Source organism: Anoplophora glabripennis, unplaced genomic scaffold, assembly GCF_000390285.2.
Source record: "Anoplophora glabripennis isolate ALB-LARVAE unplaced genomic scaffold, Agla_2.0 scaffold333, whole genome shotgun sequence".
Taxonomy (NCBI): Eukaryota; Metazoa; Arthropoda; class Insecta; order Coleoptera; family Cerambycidae; genus Anoplophora; species Anoplophora glabripennis.
Genome location: NW_019416412.1, coordinates 414,518 through 441,505, shown reverse-complemented (window position 1 = coordinate 441,505; position 26,988 = coordinate 414,518). Strand labels below are relative to the sequence as shown.

General features: G+C 31.3%; 8 protein-coding genes across 9 annotated transcripts; 5 read left to right on the top strand and 3 right to left on the bottom strand.

The window, feature by feature from the left end:
• Nucleotides 1-247: 247 nt before the first annotated feature.
• Nucleotides 248-1,753, bottom strand: LOC108913281 (RNA-binding protein 40). Its single transcript, XM_018718813.1, has 2 exons — nt 904-1,753; nt 248-834 (listed from the first exon to the last, which is right to left on the bottom strand). The coding sequence occupies exons 1-2, from the start codon at nt 1,696-1,698 to the stop codon at nt 286-288; spliced, it is 1,344 nt and encodes a 447-aa protein (XP_018574329.1). The 5' UTR covers nt 1,699-1,753; the 3' UTR covers nt 248-285.
• A 193-nt stretch (nt 1,754-1,946) lies between these two features.
• Nucleotides 1,947-3,736, top strand: LOC108913282 (mitochondrial thiamine pyrophosphate carrier). Of its 2 annotated transcripts, none has more exons than XM_018718814.1 (3): nt 1,947-2,160; nt 2,229-2,631; nt 2,777-3,736. In XM_018718814.1, exons 2-3 carry the CDS (start codon nt 2,256-2,258, stop codon nt 3,343-3,345), a joined length of 945 nt encoding a protein of 314 aa, XP_018574330.1. In that variant the 5' UTR covers nt 1,947-2,160; nt 2,229-2,255; the 3' UTR covers nt 3,346-3,736. The 2 variants fall into 2 exon arrangements, with proteins under 2 accessions (XP_018574330.1, XP_018574331.1); XM_018718815.1 differs by having other exon boundaries at nt 1,947-2,168.
• A 341-nt stretch (nt 3,737-4,077) lies between these two features.
• LOC108913261 (RNA-binding motif protein, X-linked 2) lies at nt 4,078-5,051 on the bottom strand. Its single transcript, XM_018718788.1, has one exon. It carries the CDS (start codon nt 4,902-4,904, stop codon nt 4,212-4,214), a length of 693 nt encoding a protein of 230 aa, XP_018574304.1. The 5' UTR covers nt 4,905-5,051; the 3' UTR covers nt 4,078-4,211.
• Nucleotides 5,052-5,529: 478 nt separating this feature from the next.
• LOC108913252 (uncharacterized protein DDB_G0286299) lies at nt 5,530-9,207 on the top strand. The gene is made up of 3 exons (XM_018718774.1): nt 5,530-5,800; nt 7,137-7,833; nt 8,152-9,207. The coding sequence occupies exons 1-3, from the start codon at nt 5,621-5,623 to the stop codon at nt 8,211-8,213; spliced, it is 939 nt and encodes a 312-aa protein (XP_018574290.1). The 5' UTR covers nt 5,530-5,620; the 3' UTR covers nt 8,214-9,207.
• A 9,335-nt stretch (nt 9,208-18,542) lies between these two features.
• LOC108913245 lies at nt 18,543-19,327 on the top strand. Its single transcript, XM_023454478.1, has 2 exons — nt 18,543-18,582; nt 18,983-19,327. Exons 1-2 carry the CDS (start codon nt 18,571-18,573, stop codon nt 19,259-19,261), a joined length of 291 nt encoding a protein of 96 aa, XP_023310246.1. The 5' UTR covers nt 18,543-18,570; the 3' UTR covers nt 19,262-19,327.
• A 168-nt stretch (nt 19,328-19,495) lies between these two features.
• On the bottom strand, nt 19,496-21,453 carry LOC111691505 (lipase 3-like). Its single transcript, XM_023454481.1, has 5 exons — nt 21,394-21,453; nt 21,029-21,348; nt 20,771-20,973; nt 19,957-20,099; nt 19,496-19,654 (listed from the first exon to the last, which is right to left on the bottom strand). The coding sequence occupies exons 1-5, from the start codon at nt 21,451-21,453 to the stop codon at nt 19,496-19,498; spliced, it is 885 nt and encodes a 294-aa protein (XP_023310249.1).
• A 986-nt stretch (nt 21,454-22,439) lies between these two features.
• Nucleotides 22,440-23,594, top strand: LOC108913260 (proline-rich protein 27-like). The gene is made up of 2 exons (XM_018718787.1): nt 22,440-22,497; nt 23,275-23,594. The coding sequence occupies exons 1-2, from the start codon at nt 22,486-22,488 to the stop codon at nt 23,497-23,499; spliced, it is 237 nt and encodes a 78-aa protein (XP_018574303.1). The 5' UTR covers nt 22,440-22,485; the 3' UTR covers nt 23,500-23,594.
• Nucleotides 23,595-25,771: 2,177 nt separating this feature from the next.
• On the top strand, nt 25,772-26,359 carry LOC111691503 (arabinogalactan protein 1-like). The gene is made up of 2 exons (XM_023454477.1): nt 25,772-25,793; nt 26,023-26,359. Exons 1-2 carry the CDS (start codon nt 25,782-25,784, stop codon nt 26,344-26,346), a joined length of 336 nt encoding a protein of 111 aa, XP_023310245.1. The 5' UTR covers nt 25,772-25,781; the 3' UTR covers nt 26,347-26,359.
• Nucleotides 26,360-26,988: the final 629 nt, after the last annotated feature.

Sequence of the window (26,988 nt, the reverse complement as noted above, 5' to 3'; positions counted from 1 at the left end):
CTAGAAAGTAAATAAATAAATGTTTATATTTTTCAGTTTTTTTTTTACTTTTTTTCTAGGACATAAAATCCCCTTTATAAAGTGCTGTATACAAATAGTAATTTAAAATAAATGTGCCACGTCTCTCAAAACCTCTGTATATTTTTCTATTAATTTTCCTGCACTGAATATTAAAGAAGAGAAATATATTTGTGTAATAATTTCATGTTCTAAAATAATTGATTTCTTATAAAAAAAAATGAGAACATTTAAAAAATAACTATTATTACAGATACAAAAACATTGTTATTTCTTCTGCGCAGCAGATCTAGCAAAAACAACTACCAAAGGCTTATCTTTCAAAATATACCCGTTGGTCTCTTTTAAGGCTTTATGAGCAAGTTCTACGCTGTCTAGAGTTACAAAAGCTTGACCTTTCATCCTTCCCTCTTGCATCAGGCGAATATCAAACTGACTAGGTGTTTCACCTTCTGGAACTCTATACCTATTGAATATATATTCGAGATCTTTCGTAACTACAGTTTTCGCACAGTTTTTAATGTACAACCGACATGTCGGCGCACCTGCATGATAGTTCTTGAAAACTGGTAAAACACCAAGATCTTTATGAGATATTCGGTTAGCTGCTAGTTCTTCAGTTGTAATTGAAGTTCTTTCTTCTTCGGGTGGTTTTTCGGGAATTGGTGAAGCTTCTTTGGTCGCGTCAGGCTTCTCTAAAGGCAATAATATTCCAAACGAGCCAACTTTTTCAGTTCCCTGTTGATTTGTTTTGGGCTGATCTAGCACGTTTGACGTAACCTTTACCTCAATTTTCTTATGAACTTGAACGTCCACCTAAAATATTTTTTTATGTATTAATACACAAAATTTAAAGTATTCTTTAAAATTCAAAATACAACAAACCTTATCAAACACATTCTCTGTTTTCTCTGCAGATTTAGGTACAGAACTCGTGACTTGTACAACTGGAGGTTTATTAAATTTCGGTCTTTTAACAACTTGTTTCTGTGGAGCTTTCCTTTTCAGAGGAGTGTATTCTCGATTCCTAAAGCTGTCTTCATCGCTCTCCAGTTCCGATTCCGAGGAACTCTCTGCAGGCTTTATCTCTGGAGTTGGCACTTTTTCTACCGGCCTTTGTACTACAGGATGTTGCGACGGTGTTATAGTTCTTACCGGTGGGGATTCAACAACAAATGGTGGAGGTAAGTTCATCTTATTCATTAGATGCAATACTTGCGTATAAAATCTAGGTATAGTAGCTAAGGCATGAGCAATGTTATTTATCGTAGCTCTGTTTGGTTTGGGGTAGAGATACTTTAGATGAGAAGGAGGAGGCTGATGGAAACCAACAGACTCATTAAAAGCAGTCAATTTGCTTACAAATGTCTTAAAAGATTTTTTATTACTAATGTCACTTTCTTCAACCTTTTTCAGTTGCGATTTACCTTGAAGAATATCATTTTCTGCATATTCTACACAAAGTCTGCAATTTAGAACATTTATTTGGTGTAATCTAAGTAAAACATTCTTAGCTAATTCTTCAGATTCAAATTTCGCATATACAACAGATTTTTCTTTCACTCGAGATGTTATTACTTTCACTTTTGAGGCTCCAAAATGACGTGCGAAATCTTCTTTTTGAGCCTCTGATAACTCTTTTGGCAAATTTTTTATCTTAAGAGTGTCTTTACATACCATTTTGCATGTAAATTAAATTACTGCTTTTCAATTAACATTAAGACAAAATAGGTTATATAGGTTAGAATGGGGATATACGTCACATAAACCACGCCAGAATGACCAACTCTCGCTCCTCAAAATTCACCAACTAGTTGTTATTTGTTTTCGGTAAATAAATATAAATTTCAATTTCATTGTATCAAAATCCCAAAAGAGCAAAGAAACACTGGCTAGAGGTTAGACTAAAGTAAAATAGTGGACGTTTTATAATTCGTGTAAATTTTTTAATTTTTATAGACATGCACTATGGAAAGATACAAAGTTTATGTTTAAAAATGGATTTTTTCTGTATGAAAGTGGAGACAGTTCCTTGTATAGAGCATACATTTAGTTTGTTTTAATATCTAAGAGTATCGCAAAGCAAAATATTTACTTTATACACAAAAATCGTTCAAATAATATTACACAACTTCTCATGAGGTACACAGGTTCATAAGTTTCAATATAAGAGACGACCTTAGAAAACTTAAAATATAATTTTGTTTCAGTTTATGGAGAATTAACTGCCGTAAACAATGGTTGGCTTCGATAAACAACATGAAAAATTAACTCAGTTCGACTTTGCTTTTGCAGGGGGAGCGTCAGGATGTATAACTCGTGCAACTTGTCAACCCTTAGATGTTTTAAAAATTAGATTTCAGCTGCAAGTTGAGCCCATATCACATAAGGCTGTTTCAAAGTATCGTTCAATCTTTCAAGCAGTGTATTTAATTAGTCGAGAAGAAGGAATCAAGGCATTTTGGAAGGGTCATATACCAGCACAATGGCTTTCAATTATTTATGGAATTGTACAGTTTTGGACTTTCGAGGTTCTGTCAAAAAAGGCATACCAATTGAATTTGCCTGCACATACATCTCCTATTGTGAATTTTGTCTGTGGAAGTGCAGCAGGTATAATTGAAATTATTTTTAAGTGCAGTCGATGTATAGATATTAGCATGAATATTAACTGTTACATAACAATGTGGTATGAGTTATTGTTGCAGATATATGGTAATCTAATGCGATATTATTTTTACTACTTTAAAATTTGCAGGTTGTACCGCCACCGTAGTTTCTTTTCCATTTGATGTAATACGGACACGACTAGTAGCGCAGAGTGAACAAAAAAAAGTCTATGAGGGTATTCTACACGCTGGTCAGAACATTTGTAGGAATGAGGGGCCAATGGTACTTTTCAGAGGTTTGTGGCCTACTGTAATACAAATCGGACCTCATGCTGGTGCCCAATTCATGTGCTACAAGATCTTCGATGACTTGTACAAAACGTTCGTCCACTCGACTCACACTACTTTATCGAGTAGCTTAGTAGCAGGTAGTTTAGCAGGATTATGCGCAAAAACATTTATATATCCCTTCGATCTAGCAAAGAAACGATTGCAGATACAAGGTTTTGAGGAAGGCAGGGCAGTTTTTGGGGGTGTTCATTTTCAGTGTAAAGGATTGACCGATTGCTTGGTGAGAATATATAAAGTGGAGGGTGTACCGGGTTTCTTTAAAGGTTTAGCTCCTAGTTTAATAAAAGCCGTTTTCACTACAGCTTTGCATTTTAGTAGTTACGAAATGATATGTAATTTATTGTTATATGCGAGAACAAATTTTTAGTATAGTTTCATTTTGAGGAAATCTCTATTATATTTAAGGTTAAAACTGTTTCGTTTGCTCAGTCGAAGACCAAAGATATTGCTCGAATTATTTATGTACCTCATATTTGTGATATTCTAGGTTTATTTGTTGAAAAACAGAGCTGCGTATAGTTTATTTTAATTGTTTGTTGAAAATTCTGTTATTGCTTTTCTGTTACTGATTTGTTAAGATAAAGCGATTACTACTTGAACGTATTTGTATGTATCTTGTGTTTATTTTTTCTCTTTTGTCTTACACGCCAAATGATCGTTTGCGTAACGAATAACGAATAATAAAAAGTTTTTTTACAATCAGTTTGAAAACAAACTGATTTGAATTATTTGAAAAATAGTTTTGTGCAAAAAAAATGAAAGGATAAAATGTTATCGATATTTCTGCTCACAAGTAGATCTACTTCCATTTAAATTAGTTTATTTATTTAATTTACACCAAGTTGAAATTCAAGTCTCTTTTGGTATTCTTTTTCTATGTATTTGTTTCCACAGTTCAACGCATTGATATTAATTTTTGTTATTTGCACTTATCTACTCGTCTATCTGAAATGAATACTTTGAAAAGTCTTTATAAGTGTAACAAACGTCTAGTCATGTTTAAGTCTGTAATGTTTGTATTGTGATCTTGTAAAAAAACTGAAGGACTCTCGATAAATAAAATATAAATCTTCAAAATTGTTTATTTTTTCATCTCAACCTGAACATTATTAATAAATTAGTTCCATAGAAAAATTTCATATTTTACATAATAAAGCGTCTATTTACATTCTATGACCTACTTAACAAATATTTATGTTATGAAAAATTATAATGAATAGTAATTTTAATGGCTCACTTTCTTTTTTTGGATTTTTTTTTCTTTTTATCCTCGGAACTTGAATCATCACTGGAAGATCTGTATTCCTTCTTTTGCTTTCTTTTCTTTTTCTCCTTTTTAATTTGCTCCTTTCCCTTGACTTCTAATTTTTCTTTCTTAATATCTACCATCTCTTCAGATTTCTCTCGTATTGGGTAAATAGGTAACCTAGCAGGCAGCTTTATATCAGCTTCAATTTGATCGGCGATAGTTTCTCTAAAGTCTGTTGGGGGAGATGGTATTCTCCGCACATTAATTTGAGGTGCACATCCTTCTACATATAATTTTTTAGTTTCTTCCTCTGTATTTTTGTGTTCTTTAGGAACCTTGTAATCAGAAACATGATCCACCCTAATGGTCCGATTCATCACTTTAATTCCGTTAAAATTATCGACTGCTAAGACAGTAGATCTCTGATCTTCGTAACATAGAAAACAAAAACCTTTTGATTTTCCTGTGTCTTTCGAGCGTATCAAATTAATGTTTACTACCTCACCGTACTGAGAAAATATACAAATAATATCTCCTTCAGACAAGTCATATGGCAGTCCGCCTACAAAAACCCATGCACTATTCTTGTACTGGTCATGCCAAGAAGTTTTATTATTTGTTTGCAGTTCTTGTTCGCTCAGTTTTATAACATTTTTCATATTGGTTAAGGGATTCATTTTGAACAAAACGAATGTTAAATTCAATAGTTACAGGTTTTAAGTATAAATTCATTAGGCACAAATCGCTGTTATTAGAAAATTGAAATCTAATAATTTTGAAAACACATCAAAACCGAACTTCAGAGGCTTTTTGACATTGTTTGACAATTGACAAATTGACATTAGTAATGTCAAATTACATTTGTGCGATCACTGAACTCTATATGAGGAATATAGAGTTAAGTGCATAAAAAAAACATGGATCTTATATCTACCAGATTGGACACCGACAAAGAATTTTAAGATACTTTGTTCCGATTGGCTGATTATTCGAATAAGTTTGCCAACGAAAAAAACAAAGTTGTATTTAGAAAGGAACCATAGCTTTGGAATTTCTCGCAAAAAATTAAGGTGTTAATATTTCCACAAGATACAAGAAACTTCATATTGTTTTAAATGTAAACGAATAGAAAGTTAATTTGAGGATTGGTATGAAAATGCCACAGTTGGCAACGTAATCGGCAACATCATGTAACGAAAATACTAAATTACGCGCACCCGCAAAACTTCACGTTGCGCAAATACGTGGCGCACAAGCAGGGAACAAAACATATGAATATTGTTTACGTCACGGCCGCGTCACCAAAAAAATTGCACTTGTGTCGTGTCTGTTTAGTAAGAGCAACTAAATGTACTGATCGTTGCATTTTGTGGATTTGTACAGTGAAAAAACCATGGAAATTATTCGAGAGCTTTCAAATCAGTATGTGCTTTACATACCAACGGCTTTGGTAATTTTTGGGGCGATTTTAGTTTTTACTTTTGGATTTAAATCACCAGAACAACCACCTTTCAATAAACTCTCAAGCGACGACAGGAAGTCGACTGGAAAAAAACGGAAAATAAAAGAAAAGGTAAATTAAATTCTTGTTTATAAATAGCCAAGTAATTTTGATCTGAAAACATTTCATTTTACCTAATTATATTTCTTTTGTTTTGTACAACATATGTTTACTACGGCTTTCTCTTTTTAGTCTTGAATTATTTTGAACGAAATTTTTGGGATTGTGGATAAATGCACACTGACGTCGAGCTCACTTAATAATTACACTTATAAATATAAAAAAGACAGCTATTTGTATATTGTTTGTTTATGTTGTAGTAGTGCCTATGTGGCAAACACTTAGCAGAGTTTTTTCTGAATGAGAAATAACCAATTCCACCTTATATCGCAAAGATAAGGTTAAAACAAAAATTATATTTAACATGGATTAAGTATACAAAATTGTGTGAAATTATATTATTTGCACTACAAGTTTTCATCTAACTTATCTAATTATTGGCTTCTTTGTAATCGTGAAAATTTAAGTATAATGACACATCTTATTTTAATTAGGTATGTGGAAGGATATCATTATGAAAGTACTTAATAAAATACATAGATAAATTAAGTAAGGTACTAGGTACCTACTTTATGTTTTATTATCATTGCTGCTGTTTTTATATATTTAAATATGAATAAACAATGTATGGTTTTTATATTTGGTATTATATAGTTTTTATATTTCTAATGTATATTTTCTCTAATTAAACATAAAGAGCTTTACAATCAGCCAAACTTCAAAGAGCATTTGCCAAGTCTCATTAACTTCCTGCTGCTGAAAATAAATGGCCATAGCAGCTGCAGAAATCTGAAATTATTTTATACTATGTAGTTATTTATAATACAAGCTCGTCTAAAAATTGTTTTGTAATTAATTGTATAATTCAAATTTAAATTACATGATATATGCCATCATACGGTTTGCTTTAAGCAACTTATTGTACATAATTAGCTGACATAATTATATTTGTAATGAATAATAATCCAGAAAAATTCACTATTCAGACAGTTACAAAATTAGTTATAAAATTAACGCACATTGGTATTACTATCTATGCAATGTCCATATTGAACAGTGATAAGTAGGTATTTGTTTTGAATATGTCTGAAAACATATTGATAATGTTTAATGATAAGATTGTTTATTATAAATGTGTTACATTATTATGAATTGAAGTACAAAATTTTGAAACTGAATCACTAAACTTTAATGAAACATACATAATAAATTTCTATATAGGCTATTTATGGTCCAGATAAGAGAAAGTAAATTTCATTTCACGCTTAATTAAAACACCTAGAAATTTTATTTATTGCTGCTGTAACCTACTCTTATAAATTTTACTCCATAATTTGTTTTTATGCAGAAATCTTCTGCAAACGGTCATGTTTCTACTGGAGAAGCGAGACATGATAAGTCCCCAGCAAAGGAGCCTAAGAGGTCGCCAAACAAAGAGGCACCAGAACCAAAACAAGAGAAAAAAGAGAAAAAATTAGATAACAAGCAAGTGGAAAAGACCAAGAAAAATGAAGTCATAAAGAGCAATATCATTGAAGAAGCTAAAAGTAAGAAAAACAATAAGAAGGCGACGGTAAAACCAGTCGATTTTGATGAAGGCGACTGGGAAACAGTGCCACTGAAATCTGACAAAAAGAAGAAAGAACAGTCACCAGCTAAAAAAGAAAAGAAACCAAAGAAAGCTTCCGACAAAGTAGACAAGGTAGAGATCGAAAAACTTGTTAAAGAAGTCGTCAACAAAGAGCTACGTGAGTTAGATAGAGACATTAAAGAGGAAATAACCATCGAAAAAGTGACTAAAAAAGAGGAAAATCTTGTAATTGAAGAACCGGTAGTTGTTGTGGAAGAAAAGAAGGACAAGAAGAAGGAAAAGAAGGCTAAAAAGGAAGTAGTTGAAGAACCTGTGGCTCCTCCTGCAGAGTCACAGGAGAAAGAAACAGTTAAAGAAACTGTTAAAAGCGAAAAGAAGATTGAAAAAACTGAGAGTGCACCTGCACGTAAGGCTCAGTCTAAGGAAGCTGCCCCGGTGTTTGATGAACTTGGTGGTAAGTTTTTTGTACTTAATTTCTGCATGTTGCTATTATTTTGAGTGTACGGCCAATTTCAACACTTTTTGGGGTTTCTCCTATTTCTGATGCGGAAAAAATGATTGAAGCATTTCTGTTCTATTTTGAGAACCACATCTCGATATCTTGACTCCCTTGTTTTGTTTTTATGCTTCCGTTTTAAGCTTGACTCCTTTATTATTTATCATTTTCAATTATCGTTATTACAGATAAAGTAAATAAATAAAATTAATGTATGACAATATTTTAGATTTTTTTAAATAACATTTTCGATCATTCATTAATATTTATTCGCAGATGTATGGACAGAAGCCAAGGCGGCGAAGAAGAGCAAAAAGAAAGCACGTAGGGACAACTAGAAACGTCAGTAATTTAGCTTATTTATTCCTGCACGGTACAGGCTAAGACTGTCGTGTCAGGTACATGTGATTACAACCCCAGACATGTGCTAAGAGACAAGATCTCATAATCTATAAAAAAAAAGACTTAAATAGTTGACTATCGTATTATGATGGGTGCAAAGCACCTGCGGGATATCATACATACTCAAATCCATAATCGAAGACGTAATGTCACAGGCAGCCTTTGCGGGGGAATTTTCATTGCCTGACTGCTGCAATTTAACATGCATTCCATCACAAGGAAAGTAAAACATTTAACTTAGATCCGTAACGATTAGCAATCTTTAAAATGTGTGCCAAAAATGAAAAATCCGAAAAAAATTGTGTAAAAAAACTTTAATCAAATTGTTTAACCTATCCAATGAAAATTTATGGCCTTATAGTGTCTCATATTCGCAAATAATTCATATTTTTAATAATATATTTTTGCGATAAGGTTAAATGGTAACAATCGTAGGTTAAAGTCTTCCAATTGTTTTTCATCGTGTATTCCTAACATTTTTTTGCATTTTGTTTCATTGTATTTTTTTTATTGTTGTTTTAACACCGGGGTTTTAATTTTTTTCAAAGATTTGATATAAGAAATGTGGAATTCTAATATGGTTTATGAGTCGAAAGTGCGGGGGAGGGGACGCCATATTATTAGCAAGTTGATCGTTTAATACAGGACAGAGGAAAACCTGAAATACCTCAATTTACACGAAGTAAAATATTTTTTCTTGGATAACTTCTTTCAGTTCGGATAACGGTTCTTCCATATTCAGTCGTGGACAATTAACGACGTTATTTTACACGAAAATTGTTATAATATTTTTACTTATAAATTAAAAAATGTAGTAACGATTCATATTGTGCCGCATTTATAAGTAAAAAGGTGAAAGAAAATAATTTTAATTAAATATTTTTTTTAAAAAAGGCGTACCTGCCGCAAAATATTTGTTTATGCCGAAAAATGGACAAAAAAACTCCAAAATATAAAAGAAAAGAAAATTTTGTTAGGTTTGAGTTTATATGTATATTTTTTTTTTTAATTTTATTATGGTTTTAAGTTGTGATAATTTAAATTTTTTTAGTCTTAGTCTCCCCGAAATCCTTTACAAAGCGGTGGATGCTGGGTGTTACGGTATTTTACATTATTTTGTTAAAATGCTTCACCGAAAAATAGACATAAATCGAAAATGCAATGCAATTCAACGTAACTAGTTTTGTTTTGTTAATTTATTTTAAAAAGTTTGTTTTTTGCATTTAAAATGTTCTTTAAAAATTATTTAACGGGTACTCATTTTTTGTAGGTATAGTTTTAACGTGGTAATTTTAGGGTAAATCTATTTTTAGGGCATTGGCAGGGTATATACCAACTTGAAAGTAACGGAATATATCTAATTTTTTAATTCCAATTGCAATTAATCTGCGTTTCTTAAGACGGTGATATATTTTTATAGATTTTATTATGCAGTTTGTCTAAATATGAATCTTTGTACAAATAACAGACTTTCCTCCATTGTAACGCAGATTTTCTATAAAATGGACTTGGTTTGAAACTCAAATTACTTTTTGTGGTAAAGAAATTTGTAATTTACGATGTTCAAAACTGGCAAATTACAAATTTCTTTACAACAAAAAGTAATTTGAGTTTCAAACTAACCCCATTTTATAGAAAATCTGCGTTAAAATGGAGGAAAGTCTGTTATTTGGGCATTGATTCATATTTAGACAAACTGTGTAATAAAATCTATAAAAATGTGTGTTGCTGTAGACCCCTCTTAACTGATATACTCAGGGTTGTATTTCTAAATTATGCGCCCTGGACGAATATAATCGGCCACCCCAGTACCTGTTAATAAATGTAAAATGTCAGCAAGAAACCCATTCTCAGAAAAAAAATTTAATCTGCCAAAATTAAAAATAATTCCTACATTTTTCAACAAATATGAGAATTATTGGCTAGGATCTACTCGTCATATGATCTGTTTATTTTGATTTTTTGAAAAATATATTTTTTTAAATTTCGGCTTATTAAAATTTCCTTCAAGCAAACATCTCCCAAGTTTCTAAAATCATGTGTCCCCGATTGCGTTGCGTCAACAATCAAGATAATGCAATCGCTGATTTGCTGAATAAAATCTCGTAAAAAATTATGCCAATCTTGATCATTTTTAATTTTACCGAAATTTAGTTGCCAATGTGAAGAAAATAAAATTACTGGTGACGTGGCTTGTAATCATTTATGAAGGCTGTACAATCTTTATGGCGGCAACTGTATAATTTTCGAAACAGTCGTGAGACACAATTGAGAACTGAACTGGTGGCTATTGACAAGTGGGAACCGATAAAGAACTCACTTTTTTTGTGCAAAGTGGTAAATTTACCAAATTCAAATCTGTTTGAAAATATCAAGGAATTTTTTTGTGAAAATTTGGTATACGCCCTGCATTAGGTAAAATATGCGCAGCCTTTTCTACTGTGCGTTCCTTTAGTGGTGCAAAAATCGTTGTCGAAATTTCTTAAAATAGGCGTCTTTATGTTTATTAATTTATTCTAGTCTGTTGGCATCTAAAAATAATGATAATTTTTAAAATTAACTAATTTTAGAATGTCATAATATTTTCATTTGAAATACAATTCTTGTTACAATCGGACATTACTAATGACAAAAATTTTTTTTTATAGGTAAGTATACAGTTATTTTTCTCAGTGCGAATTTTCTAACCTCAAAAAACAGAATTGCGAAATTCATTCTGTAATATTTTTGGTTACAGTCATCTTGGATCCGCCATCTTCAATTTTGCAAAATTGATCTCGGATCCGTGATCACTGACCCCGAAAACCCTCTTATACCAAATTTGGCGCGAATCGGTTATTTTTTGAAAATTCGTGATATCTGACCTTAATTGATCTAGGTGTTGAATCATTGATCTGCGAGGCAAAATTTCCAGTTTAATTTTTTTTACAGATATCACTAAGTATTCATATTAATATGAACCAGTTATATTTAATTAATTAAAAGGGATCTTAAATTTGGAAAGAAATACATTCCTCATTTTTGATATTTTATTATACAGCATCAAAATTAATGTACTACTAAAAATATATCACAATGTCAGTTATGTTTTTATTTCAGCAATAAATTGCTGCTTCCTCGATTCACAACTGTAGAAAAATGTGTATTTTTAAAGTCATTGCTGAGAAATAAACCAATAATCGAAAAATTAATAATTTTTTTTTTTTGTAAATAGGAAATTATGTGAATTTAATACAGTTTAGTCGATTAAAGTTTATCCTTCACATACCACATTTCCATACATATTTTGAACTTTACTAAAATTGCGCCTCCTTTTTTTTAAATATTTTCATGCAGATTCTGATTTGTCAACAATGATTTTTGCACCTATAAAATCTTACATTTAGTATTTTGTTATTAGTTACTATTTGTGTTATTTTCTCTTTTTGAGTTTCTTTTTTTTTCGTATTCCCTAGGTGATCAATCATATATTCCTTAATAAGGTACATTGTAAATAAGCAATTATGCTTAAATTTGATATTTCAATGTTTAGGTATGTACAAACCTAATCCGTTTTAAATCGTATTGTGTTTTATATCGTAAACACATACAGGGTGTATATTTTTTCTTAGTAAGATTCATGTGGTGTAGTTATTTATATTTTTTATAAAATAAAAAATACATAAATTCTTTATCTAGTTATGTATACTTTGACAGTTTATTAATTTTTCTTACCTAATTTACTTTTATGTTGACCATATTGTATTTTTAAAATGTACATAGCTGTGTTATTCCATAAATATATTAATTGTTGTAAATGGTTTTGTATTAGGTCAGTGGAATGTTATCTTGTGGGGACCATTTTTAAAATATATTTTAAAAGCTACTTTGGCTCTCATTTAAACCCACTTGCCATCGTTACCATGTAACATCTTTATGGGTTAATGACGGATATTGCATCAAATATAAGTCTAGACTGCCAAAAATAAAGTTCTTGGTTAACCATTTTTGGTAAATGTTGGGGAAACAATGAATGGTAAGTATAATAATTAAATAAAATATCTCAAAAGGTTGTAGTTGTAATATTTACATTAGGGTGGCCCCAAAAAAACGACCATTTTTTTTTTGTGTCTTGTGAAAATATGTTTATCATATTTTAAGAGGTCGCTCAAGATTTTTAAAAATTTCCAAATTCGTGGAATATTGATTTTTTTATTTTTTTTTTTCTCATTTTATTATTTTCTAGGTTGGAAAAATTCTCGATTTTGAAAATTTCAAATCGATATTTTAATTTCTAAAGGTCACTCATAATTATTTTAACTTTAAAAGTAGTGTACCTAAAATGTTTTCGAGCGATTCCTAAAAATAAATATGAATGAATCAATAATTTTTTTTATTGAATTTGATTAACAAAACAATAGAAATAAATCACGAGACACTTAAAAAATTTCTCGAGGCAAAATTTACTTGCTACTTGTAATTTTTTAAAATTTAAATGTCTCGTGATTTATTTCTATTCTTTTGTTCATCAAACTAAAAAAAAAAAAATTTGTTCGTTGGTATTTATTTTTAGAGGTCGCTCGAAAACGTAGGTACACTACTTTGAAAGTTAAAATAATTATGAGTGAGCTTTAAAAAAATTTTTTTGAGCTGGTTTTTTTGAGGGGGCTCTTGAAACATGATAAACTAACATATTTTCACAAGAGACATCTACTAGAAAGAAAAGAACCCATTTTAATAAAATTAACCACCTTTTGAAACCGCCAAATCTATATTTAGTAAATAATAGAGCGGGTTCAACGACTAACAGCACGTTTACCAAATGAACTTTGTCTAAATAGAGTTAATTGAACCATAAACAACAAAACTTGCACAAAATGTTGAAGATTCCGAACAGGATTTAGTCGCCCCTAGTGCATTTGCAACCATGGAATCAAAGGTGCAAGACTTTAGAGACAAAACGCAAATTATTAAGAGGGCTCTATAGCAAATAGGCAACCAACAATACATTTTTATAGATTTTACACACAATTTGTCGAAATATGAATCAGTGTCCAAATAACAGACTTTCCTCCATTCTAACGCAGATTTTCTATGAAATGGACTTGGTTTGAAACTCAAATAACTTTTTGGTGTAAAGAAATTTGTAATTTACGACGCCACCGCCAACAAATTACAAATTTCTTGGCAACAAAAAGTAAATTGAGTTTCAAACAAAGTCCATTTTATAGAAAATCTGCGTTAGAATGGAGGAAAGTCTGTTATTTGTGCCTTAATTCATATTTAGACAAACTGTGTAATAAAATTTATAAAAATGTATTGCTGGTTGCCTATAGAGACCTCTTAAAGTAGAAGATAATTATTAACTCTATGCTTAACTATAATAACAAATTATATCTTCTACATACACGTATTGGCTAATTGCAATTAATACACCACACGATTTTTGAACTGTAAAGACATCACTTCAGAGAAAAACTTATTTCTAGTTTGTACTGCAGTTGTGTTACGAAAAAACCGAGTATTTAAGAGTATCTGGTTATAAACTTCACCATTTTTGATAAACGTGTACCTTTGATAAACTTTTTTATGCCTGGTTCGAAAGTCAACACCTAATAAAATTAGTTAGCTTTCTGAATGTAGATAGTTTTGTGGAACAAGATTAATAGTTCATTCCATTTTCAGCTTTTACTGTCTCCTTCCTCTTCCAAATTTCATTAAAATATTTAACAAAATACATTCATCAAAAACAATTAACCAGTAAAAGTTTTTTGAGTCTGTAATTATTTAAGAAAAAAATTATATCAAAGTAAATTGATCTAAGCTGATTTATTCTTCCTTGTTTATCAATTATCATTTTATTAAACCATACAATGAGCATTTCAACACAGCTGTTGAAACTACTTTTATGATCTGATTCTTTCTCTTCATGTTAAATAGGTACCTACCTACCTTTACATATTTTGGTTATTTTTTCATCGCAAAAAAAGTTTACATTTCGACTACCGACTATTAAAAACAAACAGACCTACGATTTCTACAGAAGAGCATTGAACACCGTGTACAGTCGGCAACGCTAATTACGCACTCTGTCGAATCTGATGACCCAAATTTTGAAAGTATGGAGGTATGCTCGTAGATTAGATAATGCCGAGAGATGTACAAATTCCTTAACAAATCAAAGCACCACCCTGAATACAAATCATTTCGAGTGTCCTTTAATTTATATACATGGAATTGCAAGAGCAATTTGACAATATTTTTCAAAGTGGGGGTGTAAAATATAAAAAGATGGTAAAGACTTCTACTGATAGGTACAACGGCAGTTTTGAACAAGCAACCACCTTGAGAAAACTCCAAAATGTTTAAATTTGTAAGTAGAGATAAAAATGTTTATATGTAGTTATAACAAGTCAAATTTCGTTTCTTTTTATTACAGTAGTATTAATTATTTATTAAACTAACCATTATAAATAACAAACACAAAATAGAAAACAATTGTCTCACTTTAAATAAATTTTTTGAAAAAAAAAAGGTAAGTCGGGGTTTATTAACTACTATTACCCAACTGGGACTTATTTTTTAAAGAAGAATTACATAATTAATTAATCACTTGTGTGATTATTTTTCAAAACTGAGTGTACTTATCCTTTAAAGGAAGTAAATGTTTTAGTTGAACGAAAAAAGTTTAAGGTACAATGTATTGCAAAAAAACAAAGGCCATGATTGGCTTTTATGAGAAACTAGAGTGGAACAAATTTAAGGAAAGATTTCTCTCGTTAAAATAGTTAAGAGGTTAATTATTAGCAAACATTCTTCCACAGATTTTGATCCTCTCTGCATCAGCCATCATCGCTGTCTCCGGTGAAGCTAAACCAGGCATTTTGGCCGCTGCTCCTCTCGCCGTAGCTCCTGCTGTGGTTACTGCTACAAGTTCGCAGGTGATCGCCCGTAACTATAACGCGTTAGCTGCCCCACTCGTCGCCGCCCCCGCTGTTGCTGCTCCAGCCATCGCCAATCCGTATATTGCCTCGCCATATCTGGCTTCCCCATATCTTGCCTCACCCTATCTATCAGCCCCGTTGGTAGTGGGTTGAAGTTTCTTGAAATTGTACACGTAGTGTTTAAGGAATAAAAATTCGTTTTGATTGGTACCTTTGTTTTTCATTTACATTATGAATTATACAATCCAATTTAAATTTTGTCATGTGATCTAGAACGCATTGTGATGTCACATAGTTTGCCCAAGAACACAACCTGCTGTCTAGTCTACCGATCAGACGGAACCTATTCTAAAGAAACACGCATCTAGGGAGCTTCGAAGATTAGTAAATTTGTATAGTCTGGTTGTACAAATACAAAAAATCATACATGTTTTTCTTAAACAAATTAACATTGAATAGCAAATTGTCAAGAAAAATTGTAATGATAACGCAAAATTAGGCAAAAATTAACTAGCGCATTAAAAAAGTCTCTTTGTACAGGAATTTTAGAGAAAATAGAGAATATGAATAATAGTAATACATATTACATCATAAGTTCTTGGCTATGGTTTGTTAAATTAAAATTTGTTAGTTAATGAAAAAATTACATTCCTCTCAAAAGATCAGTATTTAGGCCAGGAAAAAGAGCTGGGAAATTACAATTTCGCGACTTTTTGTTTCGGCAAGCTGAATTTCATGGTAGATTTCATAATAATACATTGAAATCTATAATTTTTTTTTTAATTTCAAATTTGCAACCTGGAAAGTTTTTTTATTTTTTAGCCTTAGTTGCAAAATGAAATATACGACGCATGCGCGTGATATAGTTATATATTATTACATATTTGGAAAGCTTATGAAAAAAGCTTTAAGTAAAAAAGAAAAATCGTCAAGATTCGTTGAAAAATAACGGAGCTACAGACTGTCAAAGTTGACGGCCTATTGTTAAACAAATTAGGTTGGTAGCGGCAAAAATAACACTGTCATAACCGGCAACCCGAGTACTTTCCCAGATAAAAATATTTTGTTTGTAGAAGTATGTTAAGTGCATAAGAAATATTGTCAAAAGTCAGTGGGTCGCTTGATTTTTCGGCGAGTTGTGGCGCGGCGGAAGGGTGGGGAAAGCGAACGACAGCGAGTCCGAAAAAAAGGACAATAATATTCATAGTCCTGCCGTTAAAAAAGCGAAATTCGCTTGAAAATAAAATATTTGACAGTCTGTAACATTGTTTTTCAACGAATCTTGACGATTTTTTTTAACTTAAAGCTCTTTTTATAAGCTTTCCGAATATGCAATAATATATAACTATATATTAAAAAGTCTAAAAAATAAAAAATTTTCCAGGTTGCTTTGAAATTTAAAAAAAATATATAGATTTCAATGTATTATTATGAAATCTACAATGAAAAAAATCAGTGCGATTGTGGAAGATGCTCAGGATCGTCCAGACTAATAATTAGTTAATTTGTTTATAAGGTCATAACTTGTAAACTATTCAACTTACCGATTCCAGATTTCGTGTGAGTGACAGTGATAAAGAATGAGAGGATGCGATGCCAAAATGTTCTGGTAATAAATAATAACGCAGTTTATATATGTTTAATTCAAAAGTCATAAATAAAGTTCTTCTATGTAGCCGATATAATTCTATTTTAGTAGATATTTTTATCAATATACAGAGTGTATATTTAACTGACACACTTCCTGTAACTTCTATACGGATTGTCTAACCGATGTCAAACTCGCCATCGTAGAATAAAAGGTTAAGATCCCTCTGACGACGATGAACTGTATTGTTGTAGATTGCTATTTCTCAGATATAACAGGAAACTTTAAATGGAATACAATAATTCATATTTTTACTTATTTGGATAGAACACTCCCCAAGATTACAATAATATATATATTTTAAATATTTTATAATATACAGACAACCCGTATAAGAGTTATAAGGGGTATGTCACTAAAAAACACCCTGTAGAGGTAATCTAAAATGTTGTATTAATAATTGTATCGGTTTTACTTCTGTTACCAATTTCTTTAACATTTAACCTGGTTACAAATGTTACCATTATTTTAAAGCTTTTAATTATGAACAGGGGCGGCCTTAAGCATTGCGAGGCGCCGGGCGGCAGATCTTTGCGAGGCCCTTCATTTTTGTGAAATGTTCGTAAATCGAATGTGCGAGTAGATATTTCTGATGATTTAAGAGAAATGCAAAAGCTATAAATTTTGAGTTTTAAGAGATTTTTAAAAGTTAACAAATACAAAGACGACAAATTTTTACTACTTATTAAATATTAATATATTTACTATAAATTAACAAACTTTATTTTATTGTCATATACTTATATAACTAATAGCCAAGGATAAAATAAAGTTTTAAATATAAACTTTTTTTTACTTGGGTTGTTGGCACCCCCTAAGGCCGCCTCTGATTATGAAAAAATATGAGTAGGTACATTTATGGTCAAGATGTAGGATGAATATTTTTAATGTACTTCCCACTTCTATTCAAAGTGTAATATCTCTGTACACGGGTGATGAAATACTCAAACTGAGAAAAAAATAGGTTTTAAGATATACACAAGGTGGAAACATAGTTTGATCAATTACCCAACAGCAATTGAAGACATAAACTTGAAACTTGTCATTTCTCTCATACTACTTACCGATATGTAAAAAAATGATAAAAACTAACCAGTAGCGTGCGAATCAAAAGGGATCTGAAAAGTTTTTGTACTTTTAACCGTAACCAGTGCATTCATTGTGCGAAATAAATTCTGGAGACAAAACTTTTTTTCGATAATAGACTAAGTCTTCAGGGTTTGACCCTGAAAGTGTTTTGCAACGTCACTATTACACTGTGGTATAAAATAAAATTTTATCGTTCTTTCTTATTTTTGCCCAAGACTTAGAAACAGATCAGTGGTGAGTCATGTGTAAGTTTCTAAAGTCAAGTCCTATCAACAGTGGAAAGTAAGTAACGGGCATACATTTAAAAAACAACTAATTCACGAATTTTTAAAATTTCGGATTTCAAAATATCTGCACCTATTTAGTAAACATACGTTTAAGCAGATATTTCGCAAAAATGTCAAGTACGAGTTATGTAACATCTCCTATCAACTCATAAACGTCCAAATTGTAATCGAACTGATGAAAACGCGCAGCATACAAATTATACTCAACCTTATACATATCTGCATCTGGCCACCCTGTGATTTGAATGATAATACTAAATCAAACTCATTATATATAAAGAAAAAATACAGTACTTCTTTATCAGTTCAATTCGTCGACCCACAGAGGTTCAAACAAATTACAACCATGTACAAATTCGTAAGTAGAAACAAATGTAACAGCAATCAACTGAAATATTAAGACTATATTTAAAAAAATAGTACGAAATACGAATCGAATTTTTATGATATTGTCAAATTACAAACCCAGTGACATACCCAGAAGGTGGAACCGTAGGTATATTAGAAAATATATCCACAGTTTAATATGATTTTCTTTTATTACTTCAATGAAGCTTTTATCATTCCTTCTGGTGTGTCACTGAGGCAATCTGTCCATAGGAAACTATTAAACAAATGTCTCATTCGCTTTCAGAAATGTATACTTAAAAGTATACGTGTGTACTGCGGCTGTAGTCCGCAGGGTAGTTGCTTCCACAAAATCATTGCCTCAAGAGCATGGTATTACATTTTTTATTTACACAATTATCTATTTACAGGTAGCCATCTTCGCTCTTGCCATTGCCTGCGCCTCTGCTGCAGCTGACCCAAAGCCAGGCATACTAGCCGCTGCACCCCTAGCGGTTGCCCCCGGTGTCGCGCCAGCCGTCGTAACCGCTACCAGCTCGCAATCCTTCATTCGTAACGCAGTAGCCGCTCCCCTCGTAGCTGCTCCTGGCTTAGCCGCCCCTTACTTAGCTTCACCCTATGTAGCATCGCCCTACTTGGCTTCACCTTATCTGGCTTCCCCATACGCCTCCCCAATCGTCGCCCTTTAAATGTATTTGTACGATTTCAATGAAATGTTCGTAAATAAATAATAAAACTATAAACTGAATATATTATTTTGTTGTTTACAAATTTCGAACTGAATACCAACCGTATTTAAGAAGGTTTATCAAAATTACTAATTAAAGTTAAATTGCCAAATTATTTTAAAAAGATGGTAGACATGTTCATCTAACTAACGAAATAAAATGATCAAGTGTATAAAATTAACGGTATATTTATTCTTAGTTGTCCATAAATTGCATTATAAAGTCATACACAGGTTCATAGATCAAGTCTTTAGCATTGTGGGCAAATAAGTAGTCAATATGATTAAAATTTTCGTGCGGTACTTCATAGATCATCGCAACATTTGGAAGAAGCTTCGACAGTTCATATATAGACTAAAATAAAGTTTTCATAATATTTCTTATGATATTAATAGTCAAATGGGATGGGATATTTTATATAATATATAAAATAAGCTTGTTGCTGAAGTTTTCCAAGATTAGAGACGATTGTGCCAAAAATAACCAACTCCAAGATCTTAGCTATAATCTAAGGCCTCTACTTAAAGTTTCTAACTAAAGCAGGCCTTTCTAGTGACATTATGTGTAAGCACTGGAATGTTGAATTGTTGAAGTGCATATTAGTGTGTTATTAGTAATTTAGTTAAAGTAATACATTTTGCCAAAAAACGTATTACCTTCATGGATATGAGATTATCGCCATTGGCCATGAAGAGGGCCACTGGCACCACAGAATTGTTTATGTTGTATTCTGGTGGGAATGTGTTGTTATATTTTATTAAATTTGTGCTCTTTTCATAGTCGTATCTCCTAAAATAACCTGTAAATTGAAGAGTTATGCCGTATTGCAACCAAGAATGTGGCAAAATCAAGCAATTTTTTGTCGAGAGTTTAAGAAAATTCAAGGAAGCTAGAAATAATATCTCTTCACTGTATCAGTTATGCAAGTTTTTTTCAGGGTATAAGGAATGTATTTCAATAGTTCTATAATACGGATACTGTCGGAAAGATGGCGATAGTTACAATAGTTATCCTAGGATTTTTTCGTCTCTTACAAAACTTACCACTTTTTATAATTTGCCCAAAATGAAGGACTTGGTAAACTGAAAACCCTGAAGGTGAACAATCCACAATAGTAGGTATTAACGACTAAAATCAAAATTACATGTTTTAACCTCTAAACCGAAGAATCCGAACAATAATTTCCACATTTATATTTATTTTACTTACAATATTAATGAGACCTGACTCCCGTCCTCCAATGAAAGATAATATATCACTGCAAGCATCCATAAAGTCACTTGAAGACGTACAGAACCATTTGAGAACTCTGTTGAATATCGAATTGTTTGGGACAATTAACTCGTAGTAACTAAACATACTAACAAGCCTCTAAAAATATAACTGTGAATGAATGTGAGCAAATATTAATATAAGAACCATTTACTTCCCAGAGTTTATAGAATCTAAACAAAAATTTGGATAAATTACTTTCTGTGTACTGCATCAACACAGCGGGGGCAAGCAATGCTGCAGCTCTGATTTTCTGGTTGTATTCTGGTTTTTCCGATGTCAAAATGACATATGAGGCTCCCGCTTGTGAGTGTCCTACATAAAATATGAAAGTATTATTGGTACTTTCTAAAATGTAATCGATATTAGCTGGAAGATCGTATACACCAATCTCGTGTAGACTGAAATAAAATTATTGTATGTATTTGAAAAAACATTTAGAACTGCCTTTAATACTTGAAATTCCAAAAGCCAGATGCTTGAAAATAGTTCGGACTTCTAGTTTCGTGTCTTCTAGAGTGAACAGTTCCCCTGGCATTGAACAACCAGACGTCAAATCCTCTATCGGCCAGAAGAAATGCTAGCGCGTCATTTGGTCCCAGTATAATGAAATTTTCAGCGCTCCCTGCGATTCCGTGGACTAATAAAACTACTTTGTTATTTGTTTTACTAGAAGCTTTTCCGTGTGGTATTCTATGGGTTTTCAAAATGTATCCGTCTTCAGTTACTATTTTGTGCGTTTCAGCTGGATATCCATATTTTGCTATATACTTGGCCTAAATAATTGTATATGATAATTTTAAAAGTCGAAGGAAACCAACAATAACACCTGTTTCTTTGTGTATCAACTCAACAAGTTTTTTTCCATAATTAGTTGTCATTATTACAATTTTAATGAATCTAGGTCAGATATTTAAATAAATGCGATTTTTTTTTTTAATTTTAACATGTATCGAAAACGAACTACAATATCTTTATTTCCGTGAATATTTTTTTTATTTTAAAATGTTTTGTCATCAAGCAAAGTTTGAGATACTTGTATTTTACGATTTTTAGTTCTAATATTATTTATTGTAAATAAGTGTACTTACTAATTTGTCTTGATGAACAAGTCCAATATGACAGAATAAAATTGAAACAATGAAAATCTCTGACAACATATTTTAAAACTGTTGTCCGTTAGTACGACTTTGAATAAATTAGTGTACATTTCCGTTATATACAAGTCAAATAATGAATTATTTGCACCACATATGGAATTATTTTCGCATTATACCACATACAAGAATCCTAATACATTTTAAATTATGGTATTTTGAGTTCAAATACTTCATGATAAATATTGCGTTGACTAAATGCGGGTTAGCAACTGAATTTTAAATAGATATTCTGTTTTACGACAAAAATAGAATAAGAAAACTCAGAAAAAAGTTTCAGCTCATTTTATTAAAAAACAGGTAAATGTTGTTCTTCTTCCTTTTCATTTTAGGAACCTTTTTGAACAATATTAGCGTTAGCACTAACAATATAGGCACTAGTGCACGATTTAATTCTAGATTATTATAAAAAGGCGTAGGTAAATCAAGTTACTAATATTGTTCTAAATTTAAGCTTTAAAATAGAATGGCCTCGTAGATGGATTATTTAGAAAATAAAACAGATTCCAACCAGTGCAAGATCTTAACACATCCCATTAATATTGCATAAGGGTACGTGATATCAAATCGTGATACCAAGCCATCAGGTATTTGTGTACAAATTAAATGTACAAATTTGTCGGGGCTTACACTGCATACAAATATGTAACCTTAAAATACTATTTACAGAATAACTCAATAAATTAAGTGGGGGAAATCTTATATAAAAATAAAGTTAAATCAAAAAATATCAATCAGTCTGCTGCATCCACCAAAATGTTCAAATTTGTAAGTATCATTTCTTGTACCTATTTTTTAGTGAATTTTAGAGATTTTTGATAAAAAAAAATATTTTTCAAAATTGACTAGTCTCAAAAATTGTTATTTTATTGGAGAACTATAAAAGTGAGATTTTTATATATAAATTTCACAATATCGTAAAGTATTTGAAGTTAACAAAATATGTTTTAAAAACATTTAAATATTCTCCATTATAGTTACTGTTTTCTCAATTATTCTTAATACAATATGGTTCCTCTAATAACGAAAAATATGTTGCAAGGACATTTGTTACTTAATTTTTTGAAGATAACTCCGTATAGATATTTCAACGAAACTTGATAAGCAAGAACTTTTGTGATAGCTAAATATGAACATGTGCTTATTTTTTTACGTAAAACATATAGGTCACTGGAAATATCTAGACAGTCTTTTGTTTTTATTTTCTTTAATACACTCAATCACTTCTTCAATCATTTAATATAAAAAATGTATACTTATTGCATGTCGGTAAAATGCACCATTCCAGGTAAAGTAAAGTATACTTACCGATATCTACGTTTGAGATAAAAAAAATAAGCTCATATCCATGTTTGGCTCAAGAGAAAGGAAAAGGAATCACCTTTACAGTATGATACATTCGCTTCCGGACACCCTGTACATGCAAAATATTGAAATATATCTCATTACATTATTAACGATATTTGTAACATTATGGTTTCATAAAAATAATTGTTTTTGGTTTATACTGTGAATATACTGAAACATGTTAAATGTATTTTTCAGATTGCAATTTTCGCCATCTTCGCAGTCTTCTCTGCATCCGCTGCTCCAAAGGCAAAACCCTTGTTGGTGGCGCAATCTCTAGCTGCACCCTATGTGGCTTCCCCATACCTCGCATCTCCATATCTCGCTTCCCCCTACCTGGCGTCGCCCTACGCGTCGCCCTATGTAGCGTCGCCCTACGTAGCTTCACCGTTGTTGTCTGCTCCATATGTTGCTGCTCTTTAAGGATTTAAGTACTGGAATTTGAACTATGCACTATCGACTTTGCGATTCTATGAATGCTGGATGAAAATTTTGTACAATAAAGATGTTTTGATTTACGTTTTGTGTTTCTGTCATTCCTTATATAGCAATATTAGTTTCAGCGTACTTCAAGGCACTATAAAATACGTGTGAAATGTAGTATATAGAAATATATCTCAAAACCATCAATTTAAAGATTTCTTTGTTTATATAAGTTGTAAGTGCTTCTAGCAAATTGAGAAATAAAAAACAGGATATAATTGACATCTTTTATTTATTTTGGTTGACTAAACTGAACTGTGAGATAATTTGTAAGTGTAAAAGTCTACGACTGATCAACAAAACAATAAGATTCTGATTGGAAGGGATCAACTTTTACCATTTTCATATCTTTATTTCTTCTAAGTATAACAAAGACTTTTTATGTCATTTATGAAATCATACACTAATACAATAATAATATTAACTTCCTGCTTCATAACTCTGTTTTTTTTTTAACAGACAAGTGAGTAACTTGGGTTTTTTCCGAGAATATGGTTAAGGAATGTGGATTATATGAAATAATTATTTGAGTACTATAAAATATGTATTGAATACTCAAGGATGAACATTCTTATGTATATTAGTAGTAAGGAGTAATACTAATAAGTCTGATTTTTTATTTATAGATGTCTTGGATTGGGGCTAATACTGTATTCAATTATGTCTTAATAAAGTTCCATTTACACATAATATTGGGACACCTTGTATATCTTTAATATCTTTCCAAAATAATTTAGTTTTATTTTTATTTTATCACATTGTTAATTAAAACAAAACTAGAAAATATATATCTGCGCCATAAAAATGAATCAGAGCTTGTTTTTTAACAAACATATTACTAGAATATCATTAGTCACAATACATATTGTTGATATTTCACAGATTTTCTAGGCAAAAATGTCTTCTTTGGTTTTCAAAACTATATCAATTTTCTACGTAATATACCAGCTGACTTGAGTATGGCCTGTTGTCAGTCCATGTAAAATACCAACGTTTGTCAAAATAATTGTCATTCATTTTGCCATTGAATATATTCACGAATTCATCATTTGAATAGTTGACAGCTTACTTAGGTATACTGACAAGCTGATAAAAAATGACTTATACAGGGTGTTTTGTGAAAAGTTACCATATATTCAGTAGTTGGAACATGAAAAATTGAGACCATTTTTTCTTATGAACCATGTACCCAACGTCTTGTGATTTTAAGATACAGAGCGTCAAAGATGATTTTTTCAAATTAAATTCCTGTATATTAAGGATTAGAAGTTGACTAACTTTGAGATAATCAGTTGTTTTTTTTTTCAGATGCAGTGAGATCACAGTGACTTTAACAAAACTACTTTTTTTGTAATACGAAATTTTCTGTTATAATATACGACATACGCAGTAAAAATATCTATTCTCAAAATATTCATGTTAAAAAATGTCACTGGAAAAGATCACAGCTAGCGACATCTAGCGGATGGTTAAAACACTGACCTATTTAGTCTACACAGAAACTTATTTGTACCAAATTTCAGTGCAATTATTTTTTGGAAAACAAAAGATGACGGTTCTCAGGAAAAAGCGTCTTACCTTTTTTCATGTTCTATCTATTATATTTTTAGTAGATTTATTTTTCCAAAACACCCTGTACAATTTATATTTTATTTACGTAAAAAATATTACTACAAAAATCCACAGATAATTATTTTCAGACAATATATTTAATTTATTTCGAAGCAGTATATGTGTTAACAACTAATGAAATATGTATTCATAGATTAAACATAAATAATTGTATCTATTGTAACTTCTATATATTCTGATGAATTTTTGTAGGAAAATATGCACATTCAAAATTCGGATTCAGATTTTATTATGATTGCCTCGACATGGTTGATGTGATGCGTTATCTATTGCATTCCAAATACCTGCCTACATATTTTTGAAGACGATACCCATTCTTACAAATTTGGCAAAGCAGACACTGTTATATAATAACAATGCACACAGAATAATAGATAACCAATGTAATAATCGATATACATACTACATTTTACGATGAAGATGTGCTTGGAATACAAAAAGCATCCTAAATTAAGGATTCGTTATTTAATACCATCGAACTGACCTACAATTAACGATTCGACCTGCTGGAAGGGGTAACAAATATAAATAAGCTTTATCACGGGACAATAGATATCAATCAGTCAAAGACATCACCAAAGAAAGTCAAAATGTTCAAGTTTGTGAGTATATTATCTTTGCAATCATTAAATTTTTATTTTAATATAATTCTCAATCTTTTGATAGTGTTTATATTAGTCTCTTACATAAAATTAAAATGAAAGTTTAATAATATTTGTTATTCTTTTTCTTCGTATATTTAGATTTCAAATTTTTGTATTGTTTTTATCACATTTAACACAAAAATCTTTATTATAATATTTCCTAAATATATGTTTGTTACTTTTTCAGATCATTCTTTCCGTCCTCGCGGTAACCGGTGCTTTGGCAGCACCTAAACCCAGCGTTTTCGCAGCCGCTCCTCTAGCAGTTGCTCCTGCAGTAGCTCCCGCAGTGGTTACAGCTCAAAGTTCCCAGGTGGTAGCTCGCAACTACAACGCTCTAGTGGCTCCAGTAGCTCCAGTTGTTGCTCCAGCCCCATACCTGGCTCCCGCCCCATATCCTGCTCCATTTGTAGCTCCTTCTCCATACCTTGCCGCAAGTTACAGGGTTGCAGCCCCAGCTTTGGCGGCGCCTTACTTTGCTGCTCCAGGAATTGTAGCACCTCTACTTTAATTAATTTGTTACAGACTTGTAGTTAATTTGTAAATATGTGATAAATAAAACACTGTTATATGAATCTAAGAACTCTTTTGACATGGTTTTTCAGCCAACAAATCACCTAAGCGCGTTTTTATACGGATAAGGAGTGAAAAAATGCGATAAAGTTCATATCCAACACGATTTTTATTTGTTTTCATTCGTCTACGAAGAAGGCTCGGTACTCTGCTGAGTTATTGGTGCCTTTCTTTTATATCGAATGTAGTATTTCGGTCGAATTAGCCGATTTCCTCCGTCTGATCTGTTTAATAGTATGAGGTCTGGAAGATCTGGTGGTCCAAAATCGAATCATCTGGCGTTCGGGAAATGTATCCTTCGAATATTGCCTTAAGCGAATTCATTTTCTAAAAAATTCAGGTACTGATACTCCATTTAAGTGATTTTCCAAAATGAAAAGGCCAATTAATCTGAACTAAATGTAAAGAGCTTGGAATAAAAATGCATTACAAATGAAATACTTACACAATTTTCCGGAAACATACGTATTAGAAATGGAGCAGTATGTTTATAAACAAAAAGAATATGTAAAGGGATGGTATTATATTATTGCAATAGTGAATGTATTGAAAATAGTACTTAAATTACGTGTCGAAATTT

Coding starts and splice junctions, on each gene's coding strand:
- LOC108913281 (XM_018718813.1), bottom strand. CDS start 1,698: ATGGTATGTAAAGACACTCTTAAGATAAAAAATTTGCCAAAAGAGTTA. Junction 835..903: donor CAGAGAATGTGTTTGATAAG/GTTTGTTGTATT, acceptor AAAATATTTTAG/GTGGACGTTCAAGTTCATAA.
- LOC108913282 (XM_018718814.1), top strand. CDS start 2,256: ATGGTTGGCTTCGATAAACAACATGAAAAATTAACTCAGTTCGACTTT. Junction 2,632..2,776: donor TGTCTGTGGAAGTGCAGCAG/GTATAATTGAAA, acceptor TAAAATTTGCAG/GTTGTACCGCCACCGTAGTT.
- LOC108913261 (XM_018718788.1), bottom strand. CDS start 4,904: ATGAATCCCTTAACCAATATGAAAAATGTTATAAAACTGAGCGAACAA.
- LOC108913252 (XM_018718774.1), top strand. CDS start 5,621: ATGGAAATTATTCGAGAGCTTTCAAATCAGTATGTGCTTTACATACCA. Junction 5,801..7,136: donor AACGGAAAATAAAAGAAAAG/GTAAATTAAATT, acceptor GTTTTTATGCAG/AAATCTTCTGCAAACGGTCA. Junction 7,834..8,151: donor GGTGTTTGATGAACTTGGTG/GTAAGTTTTTTG, acceptor ATTTATTCGCAG/ATGTATGGACAGAAGCCAAG.
- LOC111691505 (XM_023454481.1), bottom strand. CDS start 21,453: ATGACAACTAATTATGGAAAAAAACTTGTTGAGTTGATACACAAAGAA. Junction 21,349..21,393: donor ACAAAGAAACAGGTGTTATT/GTTGGTTTCCTT, acceptor ACAATTATTTAG/GCCAAGTATATAGCAAAATA. Junction 19,655..19,956: donor ATAATCTCATATCCATGAAG/GTAATACGTTTT, acceptor ACTTTATTTTAG/TCTATATATGAACTGTCGAA.